At 35.8% G+C, this 25,437-nt stretch overlaps 1 protein-coding gene across 2 annotated transcripts in view; it reads left to right on the forward strand.

The window, feature by feature from the left end:
- The first annotated feature begins 2,905 nt into the window (after window positions 1–2,905).
- The window catches only part of Septin4 (septin 4), a 35,073-nt gene continuing 12,541 nt past the window's right edge, over window positions 2,906–25,437 (forward strand). Inside the window, exon 1 of one of the 2 annotated variants that reach the window (XM_088265226.1) lies at window positions 2,906–3,202. In XM_088265226.1, the coding sequence (XP_088121352.1) occupies window positions 3,193–3,202 (10 nt within the window). In that variant the 5' untranslated portion in view covers window positions 2,906–3,192. Of the gene's footprint in view, window positions 3,203–13,382; window positions 13,888–25,437 lie in introns of those variants that run through there. The other variant, XM_088265225.1, reaches the window with a different exon arrangement.

The raw sequence follows: 25,437 nt of genomic DNA on the forward strand, positions 1-25,437 counted from the left end.
GTAATCCACGGTTTTATTGGTTTGAATTTTGATGATTTTATTCTGAAGGTTTGGTATTTGCTGGCATTCATGATATGAGAAAATTTTTCTTCGAATAATTGAAAGCATGTGTTTACATCGGTACATTGGAATAATTCTTCCCATTTCTCGGAGTTGAGTTTATTTAAAAGTGAATTATTTAATGCCGGTGCTGAAGAGGTTTTATTTGGTATGTTTATATTCGTTATATGTGTGTTCGGTAGGTTATATGAGTATTTAATTATTGTTGTAAAATGATCAGTAATAGAGGTGTGTATAACGCCAGCTGTTATATTATCAGAATCGAGTGCGTTACAGAAAATATGGTCTATACAGGAAGGTCGTTGACCTTGAATGTTTCTAGTGGGATTATTAATAAATGATGTGAAATTGAATTCCGCTAGAGTATTCAAATAATTATGTTTATTATTGCAGTCATATTCCCTGTCGATGGATAAATTTATGTCACCTAATAAAAAAGTTTTTTCATTTTTGAGATTGATTAAGATACATTTTAAATGTTCTATGAATGTTGTTATCGATGAAGAATGAGTTCTGTAGATTGCTAAAACATTGTTAATGTGACCTTTGTAATTAATTTTAATTTTTAGGATATTAACATTTTTTATTATTATTTCTTCGAAATCGATAACGTTATGTGTATTTGCTATGAAAATTGCGATTCCGCTATTTTTGTTGATGATGTTTTTTGTTGCATAATAAGTGTAGTTCGGAATGTGGTAATCGATATCATATGATGAGTGAGTTTCTGTCAATATAATCACGTCCAGTCTATTAAAACTATTTGTTACTACTATGAATTCGTCAAAATTTTTTCGTATACTTCGAATATTCATATGCAATATAATTAAGCTATTGTCAGGGTTTGGATCTATTATAGCATTTGTATCATTAACGGTATGAAAAGTTCGTTCGTCTATTTGGAATTTAGTATCTATAGAATTAATTAAGAAGTCAGTCATTAGAACTGAGAGAAGATATAAAGATAATAAAAATAAAATAAAAATAAGAATAGGTAAATGATAAGGAGAAAATTACGGTTAGTGAAGTAATAATGTTTTTTTTATGATTGTGTGGAAATGCATATATATACTCACTAAAAACAAAAAATACTTACTCATAATCTATTCGGTCTTTCGCTATGATCAACATTTTTTTTCTGTATTCACAGCAGGTATTATCCGCGCTGTGATCAGTGGAGTATTTCATATTGTAGTTGCGATTTTGCGAAGCGCAGTTAAAACAATTGGATTTTTTATCTAAATTTGTGCAGTTTTTTTGCGAGTGCTCTCCTGAGCAGTGACGACATGTAGGTGGTTGGGTTCGAGATAAGCATCGTAGAGCAGTGTGACCATATTTTTGGCAGTGGAAACACTGAGTTAGAGGGTTGTATAGGGATACTAATCTATCTTTTGTTACTGAATATGGTAAACAACTATTGGCTACAGCATTAGAATAAATTAAAGCAAAATATAAATGAATATTTTTTTTAGTTTCGCTGATATCATTAAGTTAAATACACAGCTTCTCAAACTGTCGTTAGTAACCGAAATAAACAACTTCCGAAAAGAACTTTTCACACCCTTTTCAATAAAAATTCCAAGTGGTAAATTATGACGACAAGGTTTAGCTGCTATGCTGAAGGCCCCGGGTTCAATTCCCAGGGGGAGTGAAATAAATCAGCGATTTTACAGTAAAATATTTATTTAATATCCTTTCCTTCGTGTATTTAACGATCAAGATAATACTGCTTCTATACGATGCAGTGACCTATGCACCATCATGTGCACAAAGGTTAGAAAGAAAGACATTATATCATACTATCCCCTAATTCATATAAAATTTATTCATATGAGATAAGTTGTATGATGATCTCCTTTACACTTTCATGAATTCCACAACTAAATGTTTTTTTTTATCGAAAAAAGTCATGAAAATATTAAAGCTTTGAACTTTAAACAGCCTGATAGATTTATTGTTAAATATTTAAATTATTGATCTTACTAAGGAATTGCTAACAAAAAGTTTGGGAGCCTCAGGTTCAGCGCATTGTTTCATAATATTTTTTGCGTTTACCAAATTGTAATGGGGTACATGCATATATTGAAGAAAAAAGAAACCTTTAAGATTCAAAACAAATATTAATTTTAATTTTGTCATATCAAATCTCTCTGCAGATATGTTTTTGAAGTCCATAAAACATAGCAACTGTTCTGTTAACATATATACCTTCTATATATAGAGAGCACTATTTTTCTTCTTTTGTTACAAGAAAACTATAAGCAGAAATTATATAAACTTAAAATAACTATAAAGTGATAAAATATTTTTATGATAATAAAAAAAAAACATAAATTATATCATTGTAAAATAAAGGAATACAGCAATACATATATATCAAGTTTATTATAAAGGCTCGCAGTTTATACAATAATATATAATATTATTTTTTGTAAAAAGCAATCTAACCAAGTGACGTCACCCATCGTAGCATGTAGCTTCTTTATTCCCCTCGCACTCAGATTAATTTTATTCGATGAAACGAAGTTTGAACGTGCGTGAATTATTCCGGGGTACGAAGTAGCGTTTTAACGGCTCTGCAAAGTTACGCGGAACAAACCACCGAATATCGATCCTCCCCGAGCAAAGCAAGGGAGGGATGACTCCCTCTCAGGACCACCAAATCTGGTATCCCGAACCCCGGCGTGTAATATAACGACACCTAACAAAAGGGAGAAAAGTTGGCCTACGAGTTAGATGTCATTTCCGGGATAATTTGACTAAGTGCCGCGAACTGTTAGTTCACTCGTCGGAATGATCCTTTTCACTGTGCAGCCGATCAGACATCTTGCTGGCGCGAGGGTGTGATTCCAATTTTATACGAGCGGAGACATTTACAGGCGAATCTTTTGAAAAATAACAAGCGACGATCTGTGTTCTCGGCGGGAAATACATCTTACCTGTCAAAAGGTCTCGTAATTATTTATTAAAAGCGATAATTAATTTATCGTCTATCGTATTAGTCAGTGCGTGTGCAAGTACAGCTCAATGAGTTAATATTTTAATAGATGACGTCGAGAATTCTCCGCTTCGTCGTCCATTCTGTATCAATTGTGGTGATTTGTGTTTGTTGAACGTCTAACGTTTGTTGAAATGTCTATCGGTAAGTGAAATATATATTTCTAAGATAATAATATTATTTTAATAAAAATAACGCAGGTTTTTCCGATTGTCAGGTACGTGAAAACGCATCCCACATTTGTTTTGTTTATCAGAGGTAAAGCGATAATTTTTTATCTATTGACTAAGTCAATATTTGCTCGAAAGCGTTATTAAGGGAAAACTACTTTATATCGTGTATTACTTATGCGTTCATATTGTAACAGAAAAATATTCATAATTTATTCAGAAAATACGGCCAGCTTATGTTCGTCGAATCACGAATAAAATATTGACGTTATTCTTGGAAAATTCATTTTCCTTCTTAAGAATTCATGTTTCACCTTTATCGAAGATATTTTCGTGTTTGTTTTCTATAAAACCCTTGGAAACGGAATTAATAAACTATCTACCATTAAAAGATATTTTACTTAGCTTTTCTTCCATCTGAATCGCGAATTCTAAGAATTTAACTTAGCTCATGCTAGACTGCAAAATAGTCTTATCGATTTTATGGCTATAAATACTTCATTGCAGATCAATTTCGATTAAAACGTAATGTTTTGTAATTATTTAAACTGGATGTATTTAAATATAGGATTTACTTTAATGTTATAATAATATTTGAAACATTTGTGATTTGCCATTTTATAACTTAAAAACTAACTTTGTTTTACTAAGTCACTTTTCTATATCTTATATAAGTAAATACTACTGGTATTAATTATTATAGAAAAACAAGCTGTTTCCTTCGAAACCGGTTGACGTTATATTTTATTGAGTTAAATACATGTGTTATATAATAATTTTATAACTTTGTGTGTTTTTAAGTTATAAAATATTTTTATTTAATAAAATAAAGGCATACTTGTCCATTAGTAAATTCAATACTAATTACTTTGCATATTACGATTCTGTTTAAAATAAGCCGAAAATGTAAACGCTTTTTATTTTTAATGAATGTTGACACTTTAAATTACCCCTATCTTTAAACCATAAAATTAATGTTTTCTACTGTCAATTATAACTGCACATAAAGATACGGGTTTTAAATTGTGATAAATATTGTTGGTCACAATCACAATAGTCGTTCAGAATCAATGTTCTACTTTAATAAATCTATCCAGAAAAAAATCAACGATTGATGACAATTAATTGTAGTTCATTGGGCATAAGTTTTTTTTACTCACATTTATGTATGGAACTGAATTTTATAGAATGATAATATAACAACTAAAAAAAAAATTACAAGCCTGAATATTTAGTTGCTGTTTTAATCGTATTTATTGTTTATTTATTTCATCATACACATAATAACAATATTATGTTTTGCATTAAAAATCCTGTATTCGTTAGATTTTACTTTTATGTTTACAATCTATCGGTGGAAAATTTGCTCCAAAACTAAGTATTAAATGATAAGATTAGTCAATGTAATCAAGTTATTATAAGTCCGCCTCCGTAGTGTAATGGTCAGCACGCTCGGCTACCGTTCTGGAGGTCCCGGGTTCGATTCCCAAGGGGGGTAAAATAAATATAAGTGATTTTTTCACTGTCATATTTATTCAATATTACCCTGGACTGGTATCTGAAGCGGAGGGCTGATCACCTTTCCTTCATGTGTAAACGATCAAGATAACACTGCGTTTATATGAGGCAGTGCCCTATGCACCATTGGGGTGCAGATAAGGGTTTAAAAAAAAACAATTTATTAATTTTAATTATTATCGCGATTTTCAAGCACCTGCATACAAAAGAGAGCTCAATGGGTAGAGTTCTTTTATTACTTGATTCGGCAGTCACTTTGTGGTAATATCTTTGCATTTTTATTAAAGTTTTACTTGGTAAATACAACTCTTATTATCAAGTAAAAATTAAATCCAACTGCACATTAGAAGGACTGTCTAGCAGCAGACCTTTTTTGAAATGATCAATACAATAATAATAAATTAACTCTCTCTTACATTTTTTTGACATTCATAGATGAAGAAAAATATGGAAGTCTGGGCATTTACAGGGCTTACGACTGTAATAGGCTGATTAAGTGATCACTTTACACACGCGTTACATTCACCATTTCACATGATTGACAACCACAATACTAAAAAAAATTAAACATCTAGATATATTGATCAAACTGGCAACACAGTATGCGCGAGTTCACAAAAGCCATAAATGATGGGATGAGGAAAGCTTTTATTAAGCATTGACTCTTTCCATTTGTGTGTGAGGTCCGAATCCTAGAATATATTCACATACCCGAGAAACGCCTAAAAACGTGGTTTTAAATTTATTTTGCCCATGATTTTACCAGTTTATTTATTTACAACATTTTAAGTGTGGCCAAATACTTGTTCACATATCTGGATTATCACCAATTAGGAATTATGTTTAACATTATTTTTTGACATCTCAACAAGGTTTATCTATGTAGAGATGACAAAAATAATGTTAAAAATAACTTGTTGGGTAATATATCCAAAATAAAACAAGGTTTGTTGGATTGAATTCTACATTTATTTTTGCATATGTTAATACGTGACGCGTTTCGTCTTCTTAGGACATTATAAACACTCAAACACTTTGATTGTTTGATAATCTCCTAGGAAGACGAAACGCGTCACGTATTAACATATACATAAATAAATGTAGAATTCAATCCAACAAACCTTGTTTTATTTTGGATATATTACCCAACAATTCAATATGGAATTCGACCAACTGTCTGCAGTTACAATAAATAAAAAATAACTCATATTTGGAGATAATCAAGATTTGTGAACAACTATTTTAACACACTCAAAATGTTGCAACTCTTTCTTATATGCTTTGTTTGTGCTCTGCTCTGAGATTTCTAAAGTCCAACTAAAGGTTTTTGTCATTTGAGACAGAGTGTTAAGTTTTAAATGCATTTATTTCAATACCGTTGTTACACTAAGGCTAGTGAGTGAATTGTTTCGCACAATGGAGGAAACTAGATGCTTGACAAAACCTTACCAAGTTCACGCTATATGGTAACAAGAGTCACGGTTCACGGTCGAGTCTCTCAAGTTTTGACATTCGTTTCCCGAGGTTGACCAATAGGCTTGTCCTTGTCTGGTGTTCCTCCTTGGAGAGTTATGTCAATTTTTGTCAAATTCACCGTTCACTGGAGCCATCCATGGTTGGTTTAGTTTGGTTTGGTTGGAGAAAGCTTTTATTTAGCAGAGATCCTTTTATCTTTATTTATTTTATTCACATTTATTTATTGTGTGTGTCCAAATCCTTGTTCACAAATATGTGTTCTCCACGTGGAAGCTATTTTCACTTTTTGACATCCCAGAAAAATAAATGCAAATTCACCATTCTCCAAATCAAATTTGACTTTTGTAAACCCTTTACGAAAGGTGGAATTTCATTTTCGAAGTAGGATGAAAGTAGACTGAATGCAGTTGAAATGCGATCACTCAGTCGAATATGTGGCAAAACGATGCACGATGGATGTTCGAATGGAATAAGGAAAAAATGCAAAGCTGAGACAAGCATTACCGATAAAATTAAGAACATAAAACTTTTTAAAGTTAGAAGAAACAAAAATCCACTCAAAGATCTATAAACCGCACATAATAAGTAAATAATAAATGTAATTTCCATCCAAAAATCCTCGATGAGACTCTAATTAATTTACTTAGCCTACGAAAAATGTAGCAAATCTTCGATCTCATACGAAAATGATTGAAATAAAAATGATATCAAAATATTAAAACGAGAAAAGTTTGGTGAACATCATGCAGAAAATCACCTACATAAGATGGTGTTGTCATATGTGTTGTATTCGGTTCTTGACAGACGGTCCCTGGATCCATGACGTTAATTGATCAAATTAGATGCACCCACTCTCGGTGTTATGTCCCCGATATGACTGAATAAAATAACTACATAACTTCAAATTAAAGTTTATAATACTCGGGATCATGCAGTGAACTTAAATTTAAAATAATTTTATACCTACACGATCCTTTCATATATGCAGCACGTAATATGAGTAATTCCTTTGATAATAGTATGAATATTTTTCAATTGGGATTATTCATATGTCAAATTGTGCAGTTGTAAAAAATGCGTCACCATGTAGTGTTCATATGTAACAAATATATATTTAAACATACAAATGTATATATATATTATATACAAAATTTTAACTGTGTTCAAATACTTGTTCCCAAATGTGGTACAATCTTCAATTATATGAGTTTTATTTACATTTCAACATAAATGAAGAAGAATATAGAAGTTTGGGGATTTACAAAGCTTACGGCCGGCAAAGGTTGGATTAAGTGATCACTTTACACTCGTGTAACAGTCACCAATTCTACCCATGATTGACAACCACACTACTCAAATTCTTGGAACTTCTATATGTATGGTTCGATTTCGAAACACAGTGCTTGAATCACTAGAATTTCACAAGAGAAATCTATTGGTGAGATGAAAGAAATATTATTCTTCATCTATGTTGAGATGTCAAAAAATATGAAAGATAACTCTTATAAATAGAGATAATCCAGATTTGTGTAAAAATATTTGGTCACACTCAACATGTTGATAATCCCTTATATTAATGAAAAAAAAATCACTTATTCGTTCATAATAAAAGAAGTTACTTCAAAAATAAAAGAAAAATACTTGGCATCAATTTATAAGCAAAAGAATAGTTTATTTAACTGAAAGGGATCTCAAAAAAGTCATTGTGCCTTAAATAACAAAAAAAAAATCATTTTGTTCATAATACGAGTAGGTACTTTTAGAATATTTACAAGCAATCTTTCAGCAACTGAATGGTTTCTCCTAGCTAAAAGGTTCAAGATCTTGAAAAAGCCGTTAGAAAATGGCGCTTCAGAAAAAAGAAATGAAAAAAAACCTCTAGCTTGTCCGTGCGTATCTAGAAAGCTACAGAAAAAAGGTATTAGGACTGAATGTAGGCAAGTACCTACTCGCTAATAGCCGTGTGGTACTTTGTGAAAGAAAGGAAAAGCTACCGGTTCACTGTGCATATTTGTTTAAAGGTGTTAATGATTTTCTACCTTAACAGAGCACAACCGATTGCCTTTCAGTTACACTTTCTCACACTAATCCTTTTACCTATTTGCCTACAGACGTATAGTCTAGATCAGTGTTCCGCAAACTTTTTCTGTTCAGGGTTTTCACTTTTTCTGCCATATCAAGAAATTTTTGAAGCACACCAAAGAAAAAACAAAGTTCAGAAAAGTTAATAGAAAGAGAAAACCTATATAAAATATCATGTTTAATACGAAATGTGAGCCTGTTTAACTGAGCGCAGGCGATTAAAATTTGAAGCAATTGTTTATAAGGGTGTTATCTTCGAAAAAATAGATTTTTTTCCGAGGCACACCAAAGAAAAAACAAAGTTTACAAAAATTAATATAAAGAGAAAACATATATAAAATATCATGTTTAATGCGAAATGTCAGCCTGTTTAACTGAGCGCAGGCGATTAAAATTTGGAGCAATTGTTTATAAGGATGTTATCTTCGAAAAAATAGTTTTTTTTCCGAGGCACACCAAAGAAAAAACAAAGTTTAGAAAAATTAATATAAAGAGAAAATATTTATAAAATATCATGTTTAATGCGAAATGTGAGCCTGTTTAACTGAGCGCAGGCGATTAAAATTTGGAGCAATTGTTTATAAGGATGTTATCTTCGAAAAAATATATTTTTTTCCGAGGCACACCAAAGAAAAAACAAAGTTTACAAAAATTAATATAAAGAGAAAACATATATAAAATATCATGTTTAATACGAAATGTGAGCCTGTTTAACTGAGCGCAGGCGATTAAAATTTGGAGCAATTGTTTATAAGGATGTTATCTTCGAAAAAATATATTTTTTTCCGAGGCACACCAAAGAAAAAACAAAGTTTAGAAAAATTAATATAAAGAGAAAATATTTATAAAATATCATGTTTAATGCGAAATGTGAGCCTGTTTAACTGAGCGCAGGCAATTAAAATTTGGAGCAATTGTTTAAAAGGATGTTATCTTCGAAAAAATAGTTTTTTTTTCGCGGCACACCAACTAATCACCACGGTACACCAGTGTGCCGCGGCACACACTTAACGGTATTGTCCAGATAGCTACCCGGTATATTTCAAGTTCATGTTGGTAAACCATTTACAACATTTTGAGTGTGTCCAAATACTCATATTATTTATTGATTCGGCATTAACCTTGTGCAATGACAGTTTGATTTTTTTTTTAATTTAACACTTGTAATAAACCACTTAATGAGTTTTATTTCTTTAAACACAACTAGTTTCGAAAACTAACAGATATTTTCATCTACAGGTAAAAAGTAAAACATTACTTTTCTCCTGTAGATGAAAACATCTGTTAGTTTTCCAAGCTAGTTGTGTTTAATGAAATAAATCTCATTAAGTGGTTCATAACAAATGTTTAATTTTTTTTTAAATAATGTGCAAATACTCATTCACAAATCTGGATTATCTCCAATTGAGTTATTGTTTATATCATTTTTTGAGATGTCAAAAAATAATATAAAAAAATAATTCCTAATTGGAGATAATCCAGATTTGTGAACAAGTCTTTGGACACACTCAAGATGTTGTAAATAAATTAACTGATCAAATTACAAGCTAAAATATAAAATAAAAAAGGGTGTTTTCTAGCGTTTCTCATGTATGTAAATATAATCCAGGAATTCGGACCTCACATACAAATTAAAGAGTTTCTGCTCAATAAAAAGCTTCTTTAATCGCACCATAGATATCTCTAGTGAAATTCTAGTCAATTCAAGCAATATGTATTGAATTAGAAAAATATATATATATATAGAAGTTCCAAGAATTTCAGTAGTGTGGCTGTCAATCATGGGTAGAATTGTTGAATGTTACGCGTGTGTAAAGTGATCACATAAACCAGCCTATGTCGGTCGTAAGACCTGTAAATGCTAAAAATCCAAAATCTTATTCAACTTCGTTCAGATGCCAAAAAATAATATAAAAACCTACATACTTCCAAAAACTTGTGAAAGTCAAGGAGAAAAATTATCGTAAACAAACAACCTGTATTTGATCAATGAAGTATTTTATACTTATGACATTATCCGTCTACCTCATTTTTAAAATAAGTTTAGAATCTTATTGGAATCTTATTTTATTAAATGTTTTTTTTAATACTCAAGTCTTAATTTAACGTATATGGCGTTGGTCTACTTTTGCCTTTAAGTAAACTTTTTTTAAGCATTAAAATCCAACACTGCCATGATTACTTGACATATAAATTGAAATGAGAACCATAAACGACTACATTTTGGACCTAGTCAAGGTTTGCACTCGTACATTGCACATAAGGATTTTCACTATAAAAGGCAAGTCGATTCCTATAATAGTTAATTTTGCCAAGTATGTTCTGAATTAGTTAACATTAATTTATCATAAACGATAAAATAATTTTAAAAAATAAGGTTTCAATTTACATTACTTGTTTAGAACTTTTTTTCAAATTAAATTCTTATTGACACTGCCTCTCCGCAGGGGTAGGCAGAGAGAATAGAACGCTACACCACTCTGTCTTTGCGAAAATTCTTCTCCTCTTTATTTTTTATTTATTTATTTACGCCGTTACTGTCTTTTACAAAAAATATAAGAATATTACATAGAAAATAATAATATACGATATATAATATAAAGAATGAAAAAATAAAAAAATGGGTACAAGTAATAAAAAAATACGTAACTTGATGAGAAAAAAATTCAAATTTGGTACAAAATAAGGGAGCTAATAATCACAATCTGCTCATACATACTCGCCAATTATTACGACTCCTGACTCAACCGCTTTCAAGTATCTAACATACCTGATTTTGACTCACTCAAAAATGTTGTGAAAAGAACAAATTTAAAGATTTAAGATTTTGAATAAACTAACATTTATATTTTGATTTATATAGATTATCGTCTGCGTCTCTTTCACTTCAGTCAGTCAGATTAATTAGATGCTATCGATATTCACATTGTATCATTTAAAATAATTGTAGGTACCTGTCCAACCACAAATGTTAGACCAAAAAGTTGATCACTGACCGACTTATATGCCAGTAGGCCATTAAAAATATTCCGTCTGTGACCGAAACTTTTCGCTCATTGAATGAAGACAACACTTCCTGTGAACCTAGATTCAGATAATTAGATAATAGAGAACGGAGCGATGCGCATGCGAGTGTTATTATGGAACATGTTTGTGTATCTCCAGATCTAGAGGCTTAAGGCATCTACATTAAACCTCCCTATAACGCTGAGATAGATACCGCCTTATCTGAGGGAACATTATAGGGGGTTAATGTATTAAATTATTATTTTGAGGAATTGTGTAAATATAGATTGTAATTACGTAAGCGCAAACATTGTTTCGACTAATTGATTGAAAATTTAAAAAAAAAATTAACAGAGAAAAAAGGTGCCGGAAATCCGTTCTACCGCGATACATGGGAAAACCCCGTAGCATGAATATGAATATATGTATTTTTTAAATTTCAAACTTTTTTTATAAAACACAATATAACGTCCAATTTGTAATGCGTCATATTTGGTTTGTATAACATAAAATAAATAAGTTTTTTTTTAACTATTTGAATTTGTAAAGGATATATTACGATCTTCTCAAAATACATACATACATACTTCATAGTAACATTGAAAAAAAAAAGTAAAATTTTAACTATCTTTTTTTAATAAACGAAACGCTGGCCGTCACTGGTTAATTGAGAAGAAGAATATCGCGAAATACCAATGTGTAATAAGTAATAACATAATGTATTCGTACCCACCTATAAACTATTTGGTATGCATAGCAATGGTGGATTGACGTTTAACCAATAACGTGCAAATCACTTATTTATCTGTGCCGATAAAAAAATATACCTTTAATGACCCATAATATTATATAGTTTTCTTTAATAATGGCATACTGAATTAATACCATTTTTCGTTGATCAAAATGTTATTGAATTTTGCTTTACGATTGTATGATCGGAATTTTTTTTTAATATCAAGCATGACGGATGTATATACAATAATATTAACCGTTTAGATAACGCTTTCTTACCTATACGTTCTCTTTTAAAATAACTGTCTCGAATTTCATGAACGATTTTTTTCAAAAATATTTTAACTAAAGTCACGCGAGAAAACCTCAGCGGCTTGTATTTTTAAATGAAAAACAAGCCAAAGGTAGGAATCAAATCGCGGAACTCAAGCTCGAAGTCCAACACATTAAAACGGAACTACAGCCTGATGCAATACACGCTAATAGAAATATTTATGTTTGACTACAATGTATTTTCTTTTTTTTTAAATAAACTGACATAATAAAGTAACAACTATATGTTTTTTTCACATATGTTTTATTTGACCAGTGACCAGGTTTCGCCGTTACCGACATCATTAAACTAGTTAAATTAATACCAGTCTGACGATGTCGGTAACGATAAAATCCGGTCACTGGTCAAATAAAATAACTTACTATCACGCCGCTTTCCCGCAGGGGTAGGCAGAGGGAATAGAACGCCACACAACTCTGTCTTTGCAAACATTCTTCGCCTCTTCCACGTTCATGCATCTCCTCATACATACCCGACGATTGTTTCGACTCCTTACCTGACCGTTTTCAAGTATTTAGCATACCTGATCGTGCCAAGTTTTTCTCGGTTTTCCTCTGCTCCTTTTTCCGATTACATTCGCCTCATAAATTTGTTTTACCGTTCTTTCCTCACTCATTCGTTCTACATATCCAAACCATCTCAACACAGCTTTCTTAATTTTTTCCTCCTGACCCGGCCGCTTTCAAGTCAAAATTATAAATGTAGTTGTTATTTTAATCCATCTCTTTATTTGTTTATTTTCAAAAAGAAAATACATCGTAAAAGTTAAACATAAATATGTTTTTCTATTAGCGTCAGGTTGTACTCCCATTTTAATGTGACTAATTTGTTTTTTCAACAAATCGTGAAGAAATTCGTTGCTATAAAAAATATTACGTGGAATCGTTATCTTCGAAGATAACGACTTTGCGAGATATTTCGTAAATCACCTGAGAAGGCATGTTCTGTGTATTTTAGCATTTACTATGAAAGGAGTGGTAGCTCACATTATATAGGTACTTTGATCAGTGTGTGTCAGCCCGCCCTCCGGTTTGGTCCGCTTCGAAGCTAATGATCCGAGATCGGGTGCACCGCTGCACTCGCGTATGCGCCCGGAAGAAGACGCGTGTAAAATTAGACGAACAAGCGGGTAAATAGCCAACAAAAGGTTAAACATTAGGCGCCCGCGCGGCCACCAGCTTCAGCGGTTAATCATTCCATTCGCGCTCTTTGACGCGGTACCTACCCGGTTATTGTTTTACGACCGCGTTCGAAAATCAAATGGGGCCCAGCTGTGTTTTTGTCTGTGTTATTGTTTTAGGCGGGAAAATGGGTCAGAGTTGAAAATACAGCGAAATTTCCTCATTGACTTCTACCCGTTGCTTCGAGTGCGGCGATCGGATTTCACTGAGCCGGGGAAATTATTCATGTTTCGCGTGTAAATTCTTTACTTTACTTTGCAATCATGAACTCGGAAAAGGAAACGGAAAATGGATATTGCGTGACAAGGCGATGGTTCAACACGATTACAGGTACTGTACACCGATATTATACATAATAATAACAACACGATAAGTTTATTGATTCGAAAAAAAAGACGGAATTGTACATCGAGCTGTACAATTTTGGGTTGATTTACAAACGTTTTCGATGGAAGTTTCTTCCGTGTTGCTCGTATATGAACAACCTTGTATAGGTACAGTTTTGTATGAATCAGGACCTACAATTAATACTACTTCACCGTGAAGCGCCCTTGAGGTATTTTTTTACGAAAATGGCGCTATATAAGTTATCCAAATTTATTATTATTATATTATTACTTACCAAGGCCAGCCATGTAAACAATATATTTTTGTAGTTACTTTTTTCAGACAAATATAAACATTCATTTTAGACATTCAAACGTCATGTTACTGCACTTGAAGTCTTATCGAAGTATAATCTTGTAATTTTAACTGGGGGTGTCTCGGCAAGTGTCACTTTATAAAAAAAAATTAACAGTACAGTGGAAATATTGTTTAATCTTATTTGTACTTCAAAGTTAACTGATTAAAATTAGTATAGCATTATAATTGACAAATGACTCTTGCAATATTTCGAAATTAATTTCCTCAAACCTCCTATGTTGTTCTGCCGGAAGTTTTTTTTTTATAAATATAATTTTTTCTTATAAATATCAGTTACCATATATAAGTAGAAAATGTAAAAAAAAATATAAAACATGAATGCAATAAAACGTTTACACTGGATCGTAACACTCCAACAATTTGAAAAAAAAATACAATATAAAAATACAAATTAACGTAACAAAATTTAAAAAGCAACCCTTTAAAATGTCTATATCTTATTATAACCTAATTATAATTTTCACCGATTTTAAGATATATAGTGATATGAAATAAAGTTAAGCTACAAAATGGGAAACTACATAAGTGTTTTAAAGTTTAATTATTCATTTAAATACATGTTTACATTTTTTTACATTAAATATGTACTTAAAACAGGTTTTGCTTGTTTATTGGGTGTATTTAATCGACGATGATATAATAACGATAACAGACATTTTCATGGTCAAAATTATCCATAATTATTAAAAAAATGTACACTAGTATAATTATAGGACGAGTTCAGCGCGTTTAAAAAAACTTATTATATTTTATTTTGTCTTTTTATTATGTACCTACTTAAATATGTTAATTTGATATTTTTTCGAAGGCCTAAGTGGCCCTTTAGCTTACTCAAATATTTGAATAAAAAACATACTTTAATTGACCATAGATGCTGCCGAGAACTCACATATGAAAGAACGCATCAATTATACGATATATTTAGGAGTTCAAAATGTTGAGTAGTTTGGTTGTCAATCTTAAGTTTAATGGTGAATGTTACACGTGTATAAAGTGATCACTTAAACAAGCCTATAAAAGGTCGTAAGCCCTGTAAATACCCAGATTTACATATTCTTCTTCATATATGTTGAGATGTCAATATATTGATAACTCCTAAGTGGAGAAACCCAGTTTTGTGAACGAAGATTTGAGCACACTCAAAATTATATGAATAAGATTCTCTTATTCTTTGGTCATGATGTCGAATCAATAAAAAAATTCATCCATTTGATACTTACAAATTATAGAAATGAAAACGTAATAATTTTTCTTTAAATATTCATTTAGAATTATAATTGAGTAAATAAATAATATCATCAATATAAAACAATCGGGTGAGAATTTCTCATTTTATAATTTGGGTTATCTCTTTAAAAACTATCGCAATATTTTGTTAGTAGTAAAAGTGGAGTGAGTCCCAGTTACAAATGATTAGTCGCAGTTTCTCCTCAGTATACTTATTTCTAAAAGTCGAGTTTTTAACAGCTAAAATATTTCACAAATATTGTAATTTTATTCAAAAATTTGTTATTTTCATTATATTCGTATACTTACATATATAAATTCGGCGTGCAGTGTAAATCGTTAGATTTGTAGATACTTTTTTGCCCATTATTTAGTATAATCTATTTATATATGTACTTTTGTGAAAAATGTTGGTTAGACGAAACTGGTTAGAAACTGGCGTCTCGGGTTCTAATCCCGTGTATTGCAAAATAAATTCAAGATAGATTATTTTCAATTTTTCTGGGTATTTGTGATGTATTTTTCAAATTTCCTTCCCTATCCTACCTGCAGATAAGCCTCTTTAAAAAGCCACATTAAAAAATACGTGCAAAAATTTAGTTTTTTTTCGTTAGCGGTACAGTTGTCCTAAAAATGTTAAATAAATTTGATTGATACTATTTTTCAAAAACATTTAGTCATACTATGTATGTTAGTAAGTACCGACAAGGTAAACCCCTTGCTGTAATTTCTTAAATCTTCTTATTCGATATAACAAAAAGTAATTGTTTAATAAGAGTTTTAGAATCGTGCTTTTTGCTTTATACCTATACTAAATTACTACACAGGTGGATTCATTGTTTTAATAGTACAATAACAGACATACGAGAACAGGTTTTCTCGTCTATTTAACATCAACAGACCGATAATTTTCCTGTCCTCAACCACCTGCCACCTGCTATTTACACGTAAACTTAATGTATAGTGTGCAGTGTATGGTGTATGCGTAGTAGGTACATTTATTTCTGTAATTTACCGAGTCACGTTTTGAGTATAAATCGACCGACATTTTCAAATTATCGGTGATCAATCTTGCGCTCTAGGTACCAAAGATTGATATTAAATAATTATTACAGTTAAAAATTAATAATATTTATTTTGATTCCACCTGGAAATCGCACCCAGGGCCTCCAGCACTGAAGCTAAACGCGCTAATCATTACACTACGGAGGCGGACCTTAGCTATAATTACACACTGTATAAAAACACTCAACATCATAACTGTGAAAAATAAATATTTTAGAAAAATTCGTTTTAACTCAAACCAGGTGTGAAAAATATGCTGCACTATGGAAAATATTAAAAAATATATAAGGTTTTTACTGTCTCCTGTAAATAACGGATTTTATGACATGTGTGGTTTTTATCCCAATGTTTTCAATTGGGCTCTTTATCTTATCATAAAAATAATTAATTCAAATATATAAATTTATTTTATGAGTCCTTAAGATCTGAACCGTCGAGGCGCTGTTTGGAGCTGCCTAAGACAAGGACAATTACTCTCAAGTGACAGTCGACGTCAGGTGAACCTGACATAACACTCACAGAAGATACGAGTCCCTACTTTTGATTAGTCTGTGATGCTGCAATTTTACATGATTTTTTTTTATCAAATATTTTTGTCCACATATAAGTAAAATCACAAAAATATGATATTTTCTAACAGCCTTAGTAATATGATTATTTTTAACTGAGAAAAACTTTACACACATTTTTTATAATTTATATTTGAAGCACTAACTTTTTTTTCCTAAAATTTAACTTAGTTTTAAAATCACTATAAATATTTTACTATAACTTAATAATAACGTCTACCGGTTTCGAAACTAACCGTTTCTTTATCAAGACTGATTAATACTGATTAGTATTAATCAGTCTTGATAAAGAAGCGGTTAGCTTCGAAACCGGTAGACATTATAATTAAGTTATAATAAAATATTTATAGTGATTTTAAAACAAAGTAACATTTTAATTACTCATTTTTCAACTGCGTATATCATGAAATTGGTGTATCGTATAAATTTTTGAAACAAAATTAGCCATAATAAAGTTGACAGCGCTTATTTGTTCAAGTGATAATTTTTATGTCAATCTTGTGCAAGATCTCGGCATGTCAATAAACAAGTAATTTTGAATATATTGCCTTACGTTTGTATGTTAGGTACGTATTATTTTGAAACGTGTTGGGGAGTCAAAATTATTGAGTAATGCCATGAAATTGTGTAGGCCCGCGAATTATCGAATGAATCCCTCAGACATTTCACAAAACCAAATATAATTTTGTAGGCACCTACTTACTATTTTCTCAAGAATGATTTCTACCTCCTACTCAAAGTAAGTACTCAGAAGCGCGGCGTTTTATATATATATATATATATATATATATATATATATATATATATATATATATATATATATATATATATATATATATATATATATATATATATATATATATATATATATATATATATATATATATATATATATATATATATATATATATATATATATATATATATATATATATATATATATATATATATATATATATATATATATATATATATTTGGGAGATTATGTAGAAATAGTTTGTAAATGTGAAGTAAATTATAGGGAGTAATTTTCAGACCTCTATCCCAACCTAATAGTGCATAGAGCACCGTTTCAAATAGACGCAGTTTGGCTTGATCTTTTATTATATGAAGGCAAGGTGATCAGTCATGCCGTCCAGATTTTTATAAAAAGAAGAGGAAAATATTTAATGGGATACAGATGCCGTAAGTAAATGAGCTCAGGGTGTAGGACGTCGCTAGTACATGAGAAAGGAAATGGAGAAGGTATAGAGTCGGTAGGAAAATAAGAAATGCAGCAATGGTTAGGTCACTCGGAGTTGCACATCCATATTCGTATTAGAATAATCAATGTGAATGAGAATGGTAGTCTGAGAAAATATGGTAAAAACCCACTTTGTAATATCGCTCATTTGGTGCAACAATGGCGTAATTACACTTTTAGAAATATTACAGGAGATGCCATTAGGAGATACATAGCATCAGAAATGGCGCAATTTTACTCAATTCTACAATGACACTCACGCCATCTCGCAACATTTCACCACAAAATCAGTTCTGTCAATGTTTCTCCCGATGTAAATAGTCTTTCCGCACATTTTGACATATTTAACTTGTTTTAAAAAGTGTAAATACGTCATTGTTGCACCAAATTAACGATATGTGCCTTCCTCATTTCACCGAGTTACTACAGCTATCGAACGTTTTATGAACGCCCGACGCAATTCGAGAGCATCAATTAGTGACAGAGAGGATGTTTCTATTTGTAAATAGTTGTTTCCTATCCCAAAATGAGAGCAGTTTGGCGTTAATTTCAAACAAAGCTCATTTCCTGTCCACTAAAGTGCGGTGCGTACTTATAGACACATGAGTAGGTACTTCCCGAAAATTTATTTATCCTCAGTACCTACCCGCTATAAATTCGTTCTTCAATCGTAAGTATTGAATACGAAGCTTATTTTGAGAAGCGAATGTAGGTACTTAAATAAGTACTTACTTAGTGTTACTTGAGAATCGATATTGAACTTGGTAACAAATTTTAAATATTTATTTAGACATTTTTCTTTTAACCGTCATCTGCACCCAATGGTGCACAGGGCACTGCATAACATTGGGGCAATTATAAGTTGATCGTTAATTATATGAAGGTATAGTGATCAGTTTTACACTTCAGGTACTAGCCTAGGGTAATATTAAATAAATAGTTGAGTGAAAAATACTTATCTGTATTTATTTTGACCCCCATCCCCCCACGAAACGAACCCGGAACCTCCAGCGTGATATCCAAACGCGGTAGCCATTACAGCATGGAGGCGGGTAAAAATTACAAATTTACAGTCAAGAACTTATCATACCTTTAAAATCATATTTTTATCCTTATTTACGAATTATCGTTCAACAGTTTTTTTTTATATAAAAAAATCTGTTTACAGAAGTTATTAACAATTGTGAATCTCCCTATAAAAACATTTTGTGAAAAAACAAGGGTTTAAATTACGATTTATATTTTTAATTTAAGTTTTACTTAGTAAATACCACTATTAAAATCTATTGTAACATGTGTTTAGATGCATTCAGCATCATTTTCAAAAAGCGTATGAAAATGATACTGAATGCATCACAACACGTGTCACGATAGATTTTAAAGAAATAGTGGTATTTACTGAGTAAAACTCAAATTAAAAATGGATAGATTTTACCGCAAAGTGACTGGCGAATCAATGAATGAAATATATAATTATACGATTTATATGTTTTTCCGAGACTCGCCGGATATATTTATTTTGCTAGTCTGTTTAAAGTTTTTTGGAAGATATTGCTTCTTAGCAATAAGCCCGCCTACATACTTTTTTCAATACATGAAGTTAAAATTTAAAAATAAATGTTTTTATTTAAGAGTACATCTTGCTCTCAATTTAGTTTCTAGCGATAATTTTATGCGAAGATTTCACTTCGCCGATTTTGGTGGTTGAATTATTGTTCAGCTATATATATCTACACTTTGTTATTAGTGTGTCGAATATAGTGATGTACCGCAATAATCGTTATATTATGTAGGTAGGTACCTGAAAATAACACGTGGTTCATCTCTCTAACAGCAAAACAAAGGCCTAACATTGAACATTAGTATCGATTATAACACCAGGGTCGGGTCTATCTCGGTAAATTTGTCTTGTGCCCTGGAAATGAATAAAAAAAGTGGTTCACATTATTTTTTGACATCTCAACATATAAAGATGAACAATAATATGGAAGTCTGGGCATTTACAGGGCTTTCGACCGTCATAGGCTGATTCAAGTATTATATTACATATTTGTGATTTTCAATGTAATATTCAATTAATATCATCCTGGACCACCTTGGGCGCAAGACTATTAATAATCTTGCATGTGTGTAATTTGCTATCAAGATAACGCTGTCTTGATACGATGCAGTGCCCTATGCACTATTAGGTGAAGAAAGGGGTTGAATAAGAAATTAATTAATGAATGCACGTGTAACCGGCGTGGGTTACGTGCGATGACTCTCAAAAATGTACACGCCTGGCCTTCTTCGGAATCTCCCAACTATGCCACCGTTGTAAGGGGTGACGTTCCAGACGGCCCCGCCGTACCGAGTTACCGAGTAAGCTGGATACGGACGGAGGTGAATGGATGTATGAGCGGAAGAGCGGGCACTGGACCGACAAGTCAACCTCAATAGCCCTGATAAGGGCTTTCCGAAACTGGTCCGTGAATCGGTATAATGAGGCGAAGCGGTCCAGGCTGGCGGCGCGGCGAGTCGTCCAAGGAGCGGGAGCGGAGAAATGAAACACAGGTTTCAACAGTCACACCAGAACTGGTTTATTACCAAAAAATGCGCCCTCTATATACCCGGCCGTGATCGCGTACCGCCCGACAGTGGGAAAGTACAGCCAATCAGCGGCCGGGGGAGAGAGACAGCCATATCTCTGTCTCTCTCTAATGGGCACCGGACGGGCTACACTTTCATACCGTACCGGTGCCGTTCCAACAGTTCGTTATTACATTACAATTTACAAGTTTATTTTATCAGTAATCTATTTATACAACTTAACATCTAGGCGCATTTAATATTAACATTGTCTTATTCTTTCTTACATCTAATACATTCTGTAAATACATGAGAAATCGGTAGAATCCATAGAGGCCCTTCTTCGGGTCGCATTCCGACGGGCGACCGTTTCGCTCGCCGCCAGGCGCCTGGAATTCTTTTTCAGGGCCGCCGTACGGGGTGTGCGATCCGTCCGTAACACTCCCCCCGTGCAGCTAGTCTGCACCTGAATTCTCGGGGACGGGTCGCGCGCCTTCTCTTCTTATTACCGCGATCTTTGCGGCCGGCCTGGTGTAGACCCCCCTAGGGGTCTTTACCTCCACGACTCGTACTTGGCCGTCTGCTGCTTGGTCGGCTCGGGTCACTATTCCCCGCGGCCAACAGTTCCTCGGCAGGTTCGGGTCGACAATTACGACCATGTCGTCCTTCTGGATCGGAGGCGCGGGATCGCGCCATTTCTTCCGTTGGGCCAACGTTGGGAGATATTCCCGCAGCCAGCGCCGCCAGAACATATCCGCGGATCTCTGGGCGATCCGCCACTGTTTGCGAAGGCAGGCTCCTTCGTCGTCTTCGTCGTAATGCGCCAGCGTGGGGTGCGCATTAGCGGTTCCGATGAGCAGGTGGTTCGGGGTGAGGGGTATAGCTTCCTCGGGCTGCAGAGTCACCTGTGTAAGTGGACGGTTGTTAACTGAATACTCTGCCTCGGCCAGTATCGTTTTCAGGGTCTCCTCCTTCGGAGCCTGTTCGTTTAAAGTCGCCTTGAGAGCTCGTTTTACCGACCTAACGAGCCTCTCCCATGCCCCACCCATGTGTGGGGAAGATGGCGGTATGTATTCCCATCTTATGTTCCGAATTGTCAGCTCCGCCAACAATTTTCCATCCTTCCGTAGTTCCGTCACGGCGTCGCGCATCTCTTTGTCGGCGCCGTGGAAATTGGTCCCGTTGTCGGAGTACAGGGCGATGGGGCACCCTCTCCGGGAAATCATCCGCCTCACTGCCATTATCGTGGAGTCCGCTTGCAGTGAGGACGCGAGTTCTAGGTGGATGGCGCGTGTAACCATACACGTAAAAAGAACGCCATAACGTTTTTCCCGTCTTCGGCCGACAGTCACGGCTATCGGCCCGAAGAAATCTACTCCGCAGTGCGCAAAGGGCGGTGCGCCGTACGCAAGCCGGGATGCGGGCAACTGTCCCATCAGTGGGATCCTTGGTCTGCTCCGAGCTGTCTCACATGTCTGACATTCCCGTGATATTTTCTTAGCGGCGTCCCTCAGCCGCAGGATATGATACTTCGTTCGTAGGTCTGCTACAGTTCTTTCTGTTCCTGGATGTCCACCTTTCTTGTGGACATGTTCAATCAATAGCCGCACATATCGGCATGCTCCGTCGAGGACGGGTGGGGCAGTGAGGCCTGCCGCGAATTCGGACGCGGCCTTAAGGCGTGTACCCATTCGTATTATTCCATTGCTGTCCAAGTACGGCGTCGCGGCGTACAGACGGCTTCCGGGCGGGCTTCCCTTTCCCTCCCGCAGCATTTGCAGCTCGTCTTGAAATGAGCTTTCTTGTGACCTCCTAATCCACATGTTTTCAGCGTCCTGCATCTCCGCGGCGCGCAACTCAAACCCCCCTCCGGGTTGTCCTGTGACCGAGTGCCGCCGGCATCTGGAGATGAATCGTAGTACCCAGGCGGTCGTGCGCACCAGCCGGGTCCAGGAGGAGAACCGCTCCACCTGCGGGAGGGCCTCCTCGTTCCTTGTGTGTCCGACAAACTGTCGAACCGGTTTTTCTTCGAGCGCTTCTGCGCTTGGTCTCGTTCGCCCAACTTTCTCTGTGGGCCATTCTGTCTCTTCCTCCCTCAAGAAACGCGGGCCCCCAAACCACAGTCCGTCTCTTGAGAGGTCAGGGGTCCCCTTGTCGCGGGTTCCAATGTCCGCCGGGTTTTCCTTTGTGGGGACCCATTTCCATTCTTCACGCGTGGTCAACTCATCGATCTCTCCCAATCGATTGGCCACGAACGTTGCATATTTCAAAGGATCATTGCGTATCCAACACAGCACCGTGCTGGAGTCCGTCCAGTAGATCGTTCTTACTATCCTCGCCTGACTCTCCCTTTTGATGGTGGCAGCCATCCGTGCCGCCATCAGTGCCGCCTGTAGCTCTAGGCGCGGTATGGAGAGCGGCTTCAGGGGGGCCACTTTCGATTTGGCCATCACGAACGCCGCGTCGCCGGCGTTCACAAAGTAGGCTATCGCACAACAAGCCTGTTCAGATGCGTCGCAGAAGATGTGCAGCGTCACGAGTCGCCCTTTAGACTGTAGCACACATCTTGGTATTCTGCATTCGTTGTTCTCCATCAGCCGGCGCCACTCTGACCATCTCTCAGAGTGCTCCGGCAACAGCGTCTCATCCCAGCCCGTCTTTGATCGCCAGACGGCCTGTAGGATAATTTTTGACCGCACGGTGAGGCACGTAATAAAGCCGACCGGGTCAAAAATACTCATCGTCGCGCTCAGCATTTGGCGCTTGGTGGGGTTCTCGGGGATCGAGGCCATCTCGGTCCCATATTCGAAGAGAAACGTGTCGCTCCTGGGGTTCCACATTAAACCCAGGACTCTTTCCGTTGTATTTGCTTCTCCTATTCTGATGGCATTTTCCGCCTTTTCCTTTTCCGCAATGCCTTTCAGGACTCCTGGCTTATTAGACGCCCACCTCGTGAGCTCAAAGCCTCCCCTTAGGAGCACCTGCCTCAGGCCATGTATGAGGGATGCGGCCGCTTCTTCGCTGTCGGTCGCATCCAAATAGTCATCCATATACATTCGTCCTTGTATGGCCGCCGCGGCGGCCGGAAATTCGTGTGCGTACGTTTGGGCGACCTTGTCGCGGACAAACTGGGCACTACTGGGCGAGCATTTCGCGCCGAACATCATCGATGTCAACATGTACGTTTCGGGTTCATCCCGGCTATTCGTTCGCCACAGGAACCTTTGCGATGGCTGGTCAGCTTCATTGATCCTAATTCGCAGAAACATCTCCTTGATGTCTGCGGCTACCGCCACGGCCCCTTCCCTGAATCGAAGGAGGTTCCCCAACAGCGAGGACAGGAGGTCTGGTCCTGTCAGTAAGTGGTCATTCAATGACGTCCCCCGGTGCTGGGCGGCAGCGTCAAATACCACTCTTATCTTACCCGGCTTGTTCGGGTTACTCACAGCGAAGTGAGGTAAATACCACTCCCTCGGGTGGTGCACATTCTCTTCTGCGGGGTCGAGCTTCACAGCATATCCTTTTCCAATATATTCACTTATCTTGGCCTTGTAAGCCGCTGCCAATGCCGCGTCACGTCCTAGCTTCCTTTCTAGAGAGTGAAGCCTGTTCAAGGCTGCCTGGCGATTGCACGGCAGTACGTCTCCGTCCCGAGCCCATAATAGCCCGGTCTCCCATTGGCCTGACGGGAGCTGTCTTGTAGTATTCTTCAAGAGTTCCAATGCGCGCTTATCGGTTGCGCGATTCCTTTCGGCGGTGGAGACGCCCAATGACTCCACGGCGAAGTTTCTCTTCAATAGCTCGTCCAACCCTTGCTCGACCCGGTTGTTTGGCAGATTGAAGTTGGGGTGTACGGTACCCCCGTACGTTACTGGCCCCAGTGTGGTCACTATGGTCAGCTGACCATCCTCCCGAAGCACTGGAGTGTCGATCGGGAACATGAGAGACGCGTTATCGAGGCCGATCAGCATCTGCGGTCTGATGACGCGAGCTCCAGTCCGCGCGGGCGCGCCACTTTTGTGTACAAGGTCCAAGTCCTTGATGGTCCTCGCCCCGATCTCGAATTCCCCGTTGTGATCACTTATCAAGGTCACCGTTACACGCTGCGACCTGTGTGTGTTGCTTTGTCCAGTCGCACCTTTTATCGTCAGATTCCTTGCTATCCCCGTAGCACCTATCGCGCGGGCGACACCCTCCTCGAGGAGGGTCACAGACGCAGCCTCGTCCAACAAGGCGAACACTTTTGCGGTCCCCCGCGGTCCCTTCAAAGTAACCGGCAGCACTTTGAATGTGACCGGGACCTCACAGTCATTTGTCCACAGCACCTGCGCATTGTCCACAACTTCCTCACTTTTCACGGCTTCCGCGGCACCATCCGTGCGGTAGTGCAGGATTCTATTGTGGTGTCTCCGGCAGATTTCACACTTTCTTGCTTCACACTCGGGCACCCTGTGCCCTGATTCCAAACACTGGAAACACAGTTTGGACAGCCGCACAAATTC

Source organism: Brachycentrus maculatus, unplaced genomic scaffold (assembly GCF_059751285.1).
Source record: "Brachycentrus maculatus isolate JH-2025_06_01 unplaced genomic scaffold, ASM5975128v1 h1tg000244l, whole genome shotgun sequence".
NCBI lineage: Eukaryota > Metazoa > Arthropoda > Insecta > Trichoptera > Brachycentridae > Brachycentrus > Brachycentrus maculatus.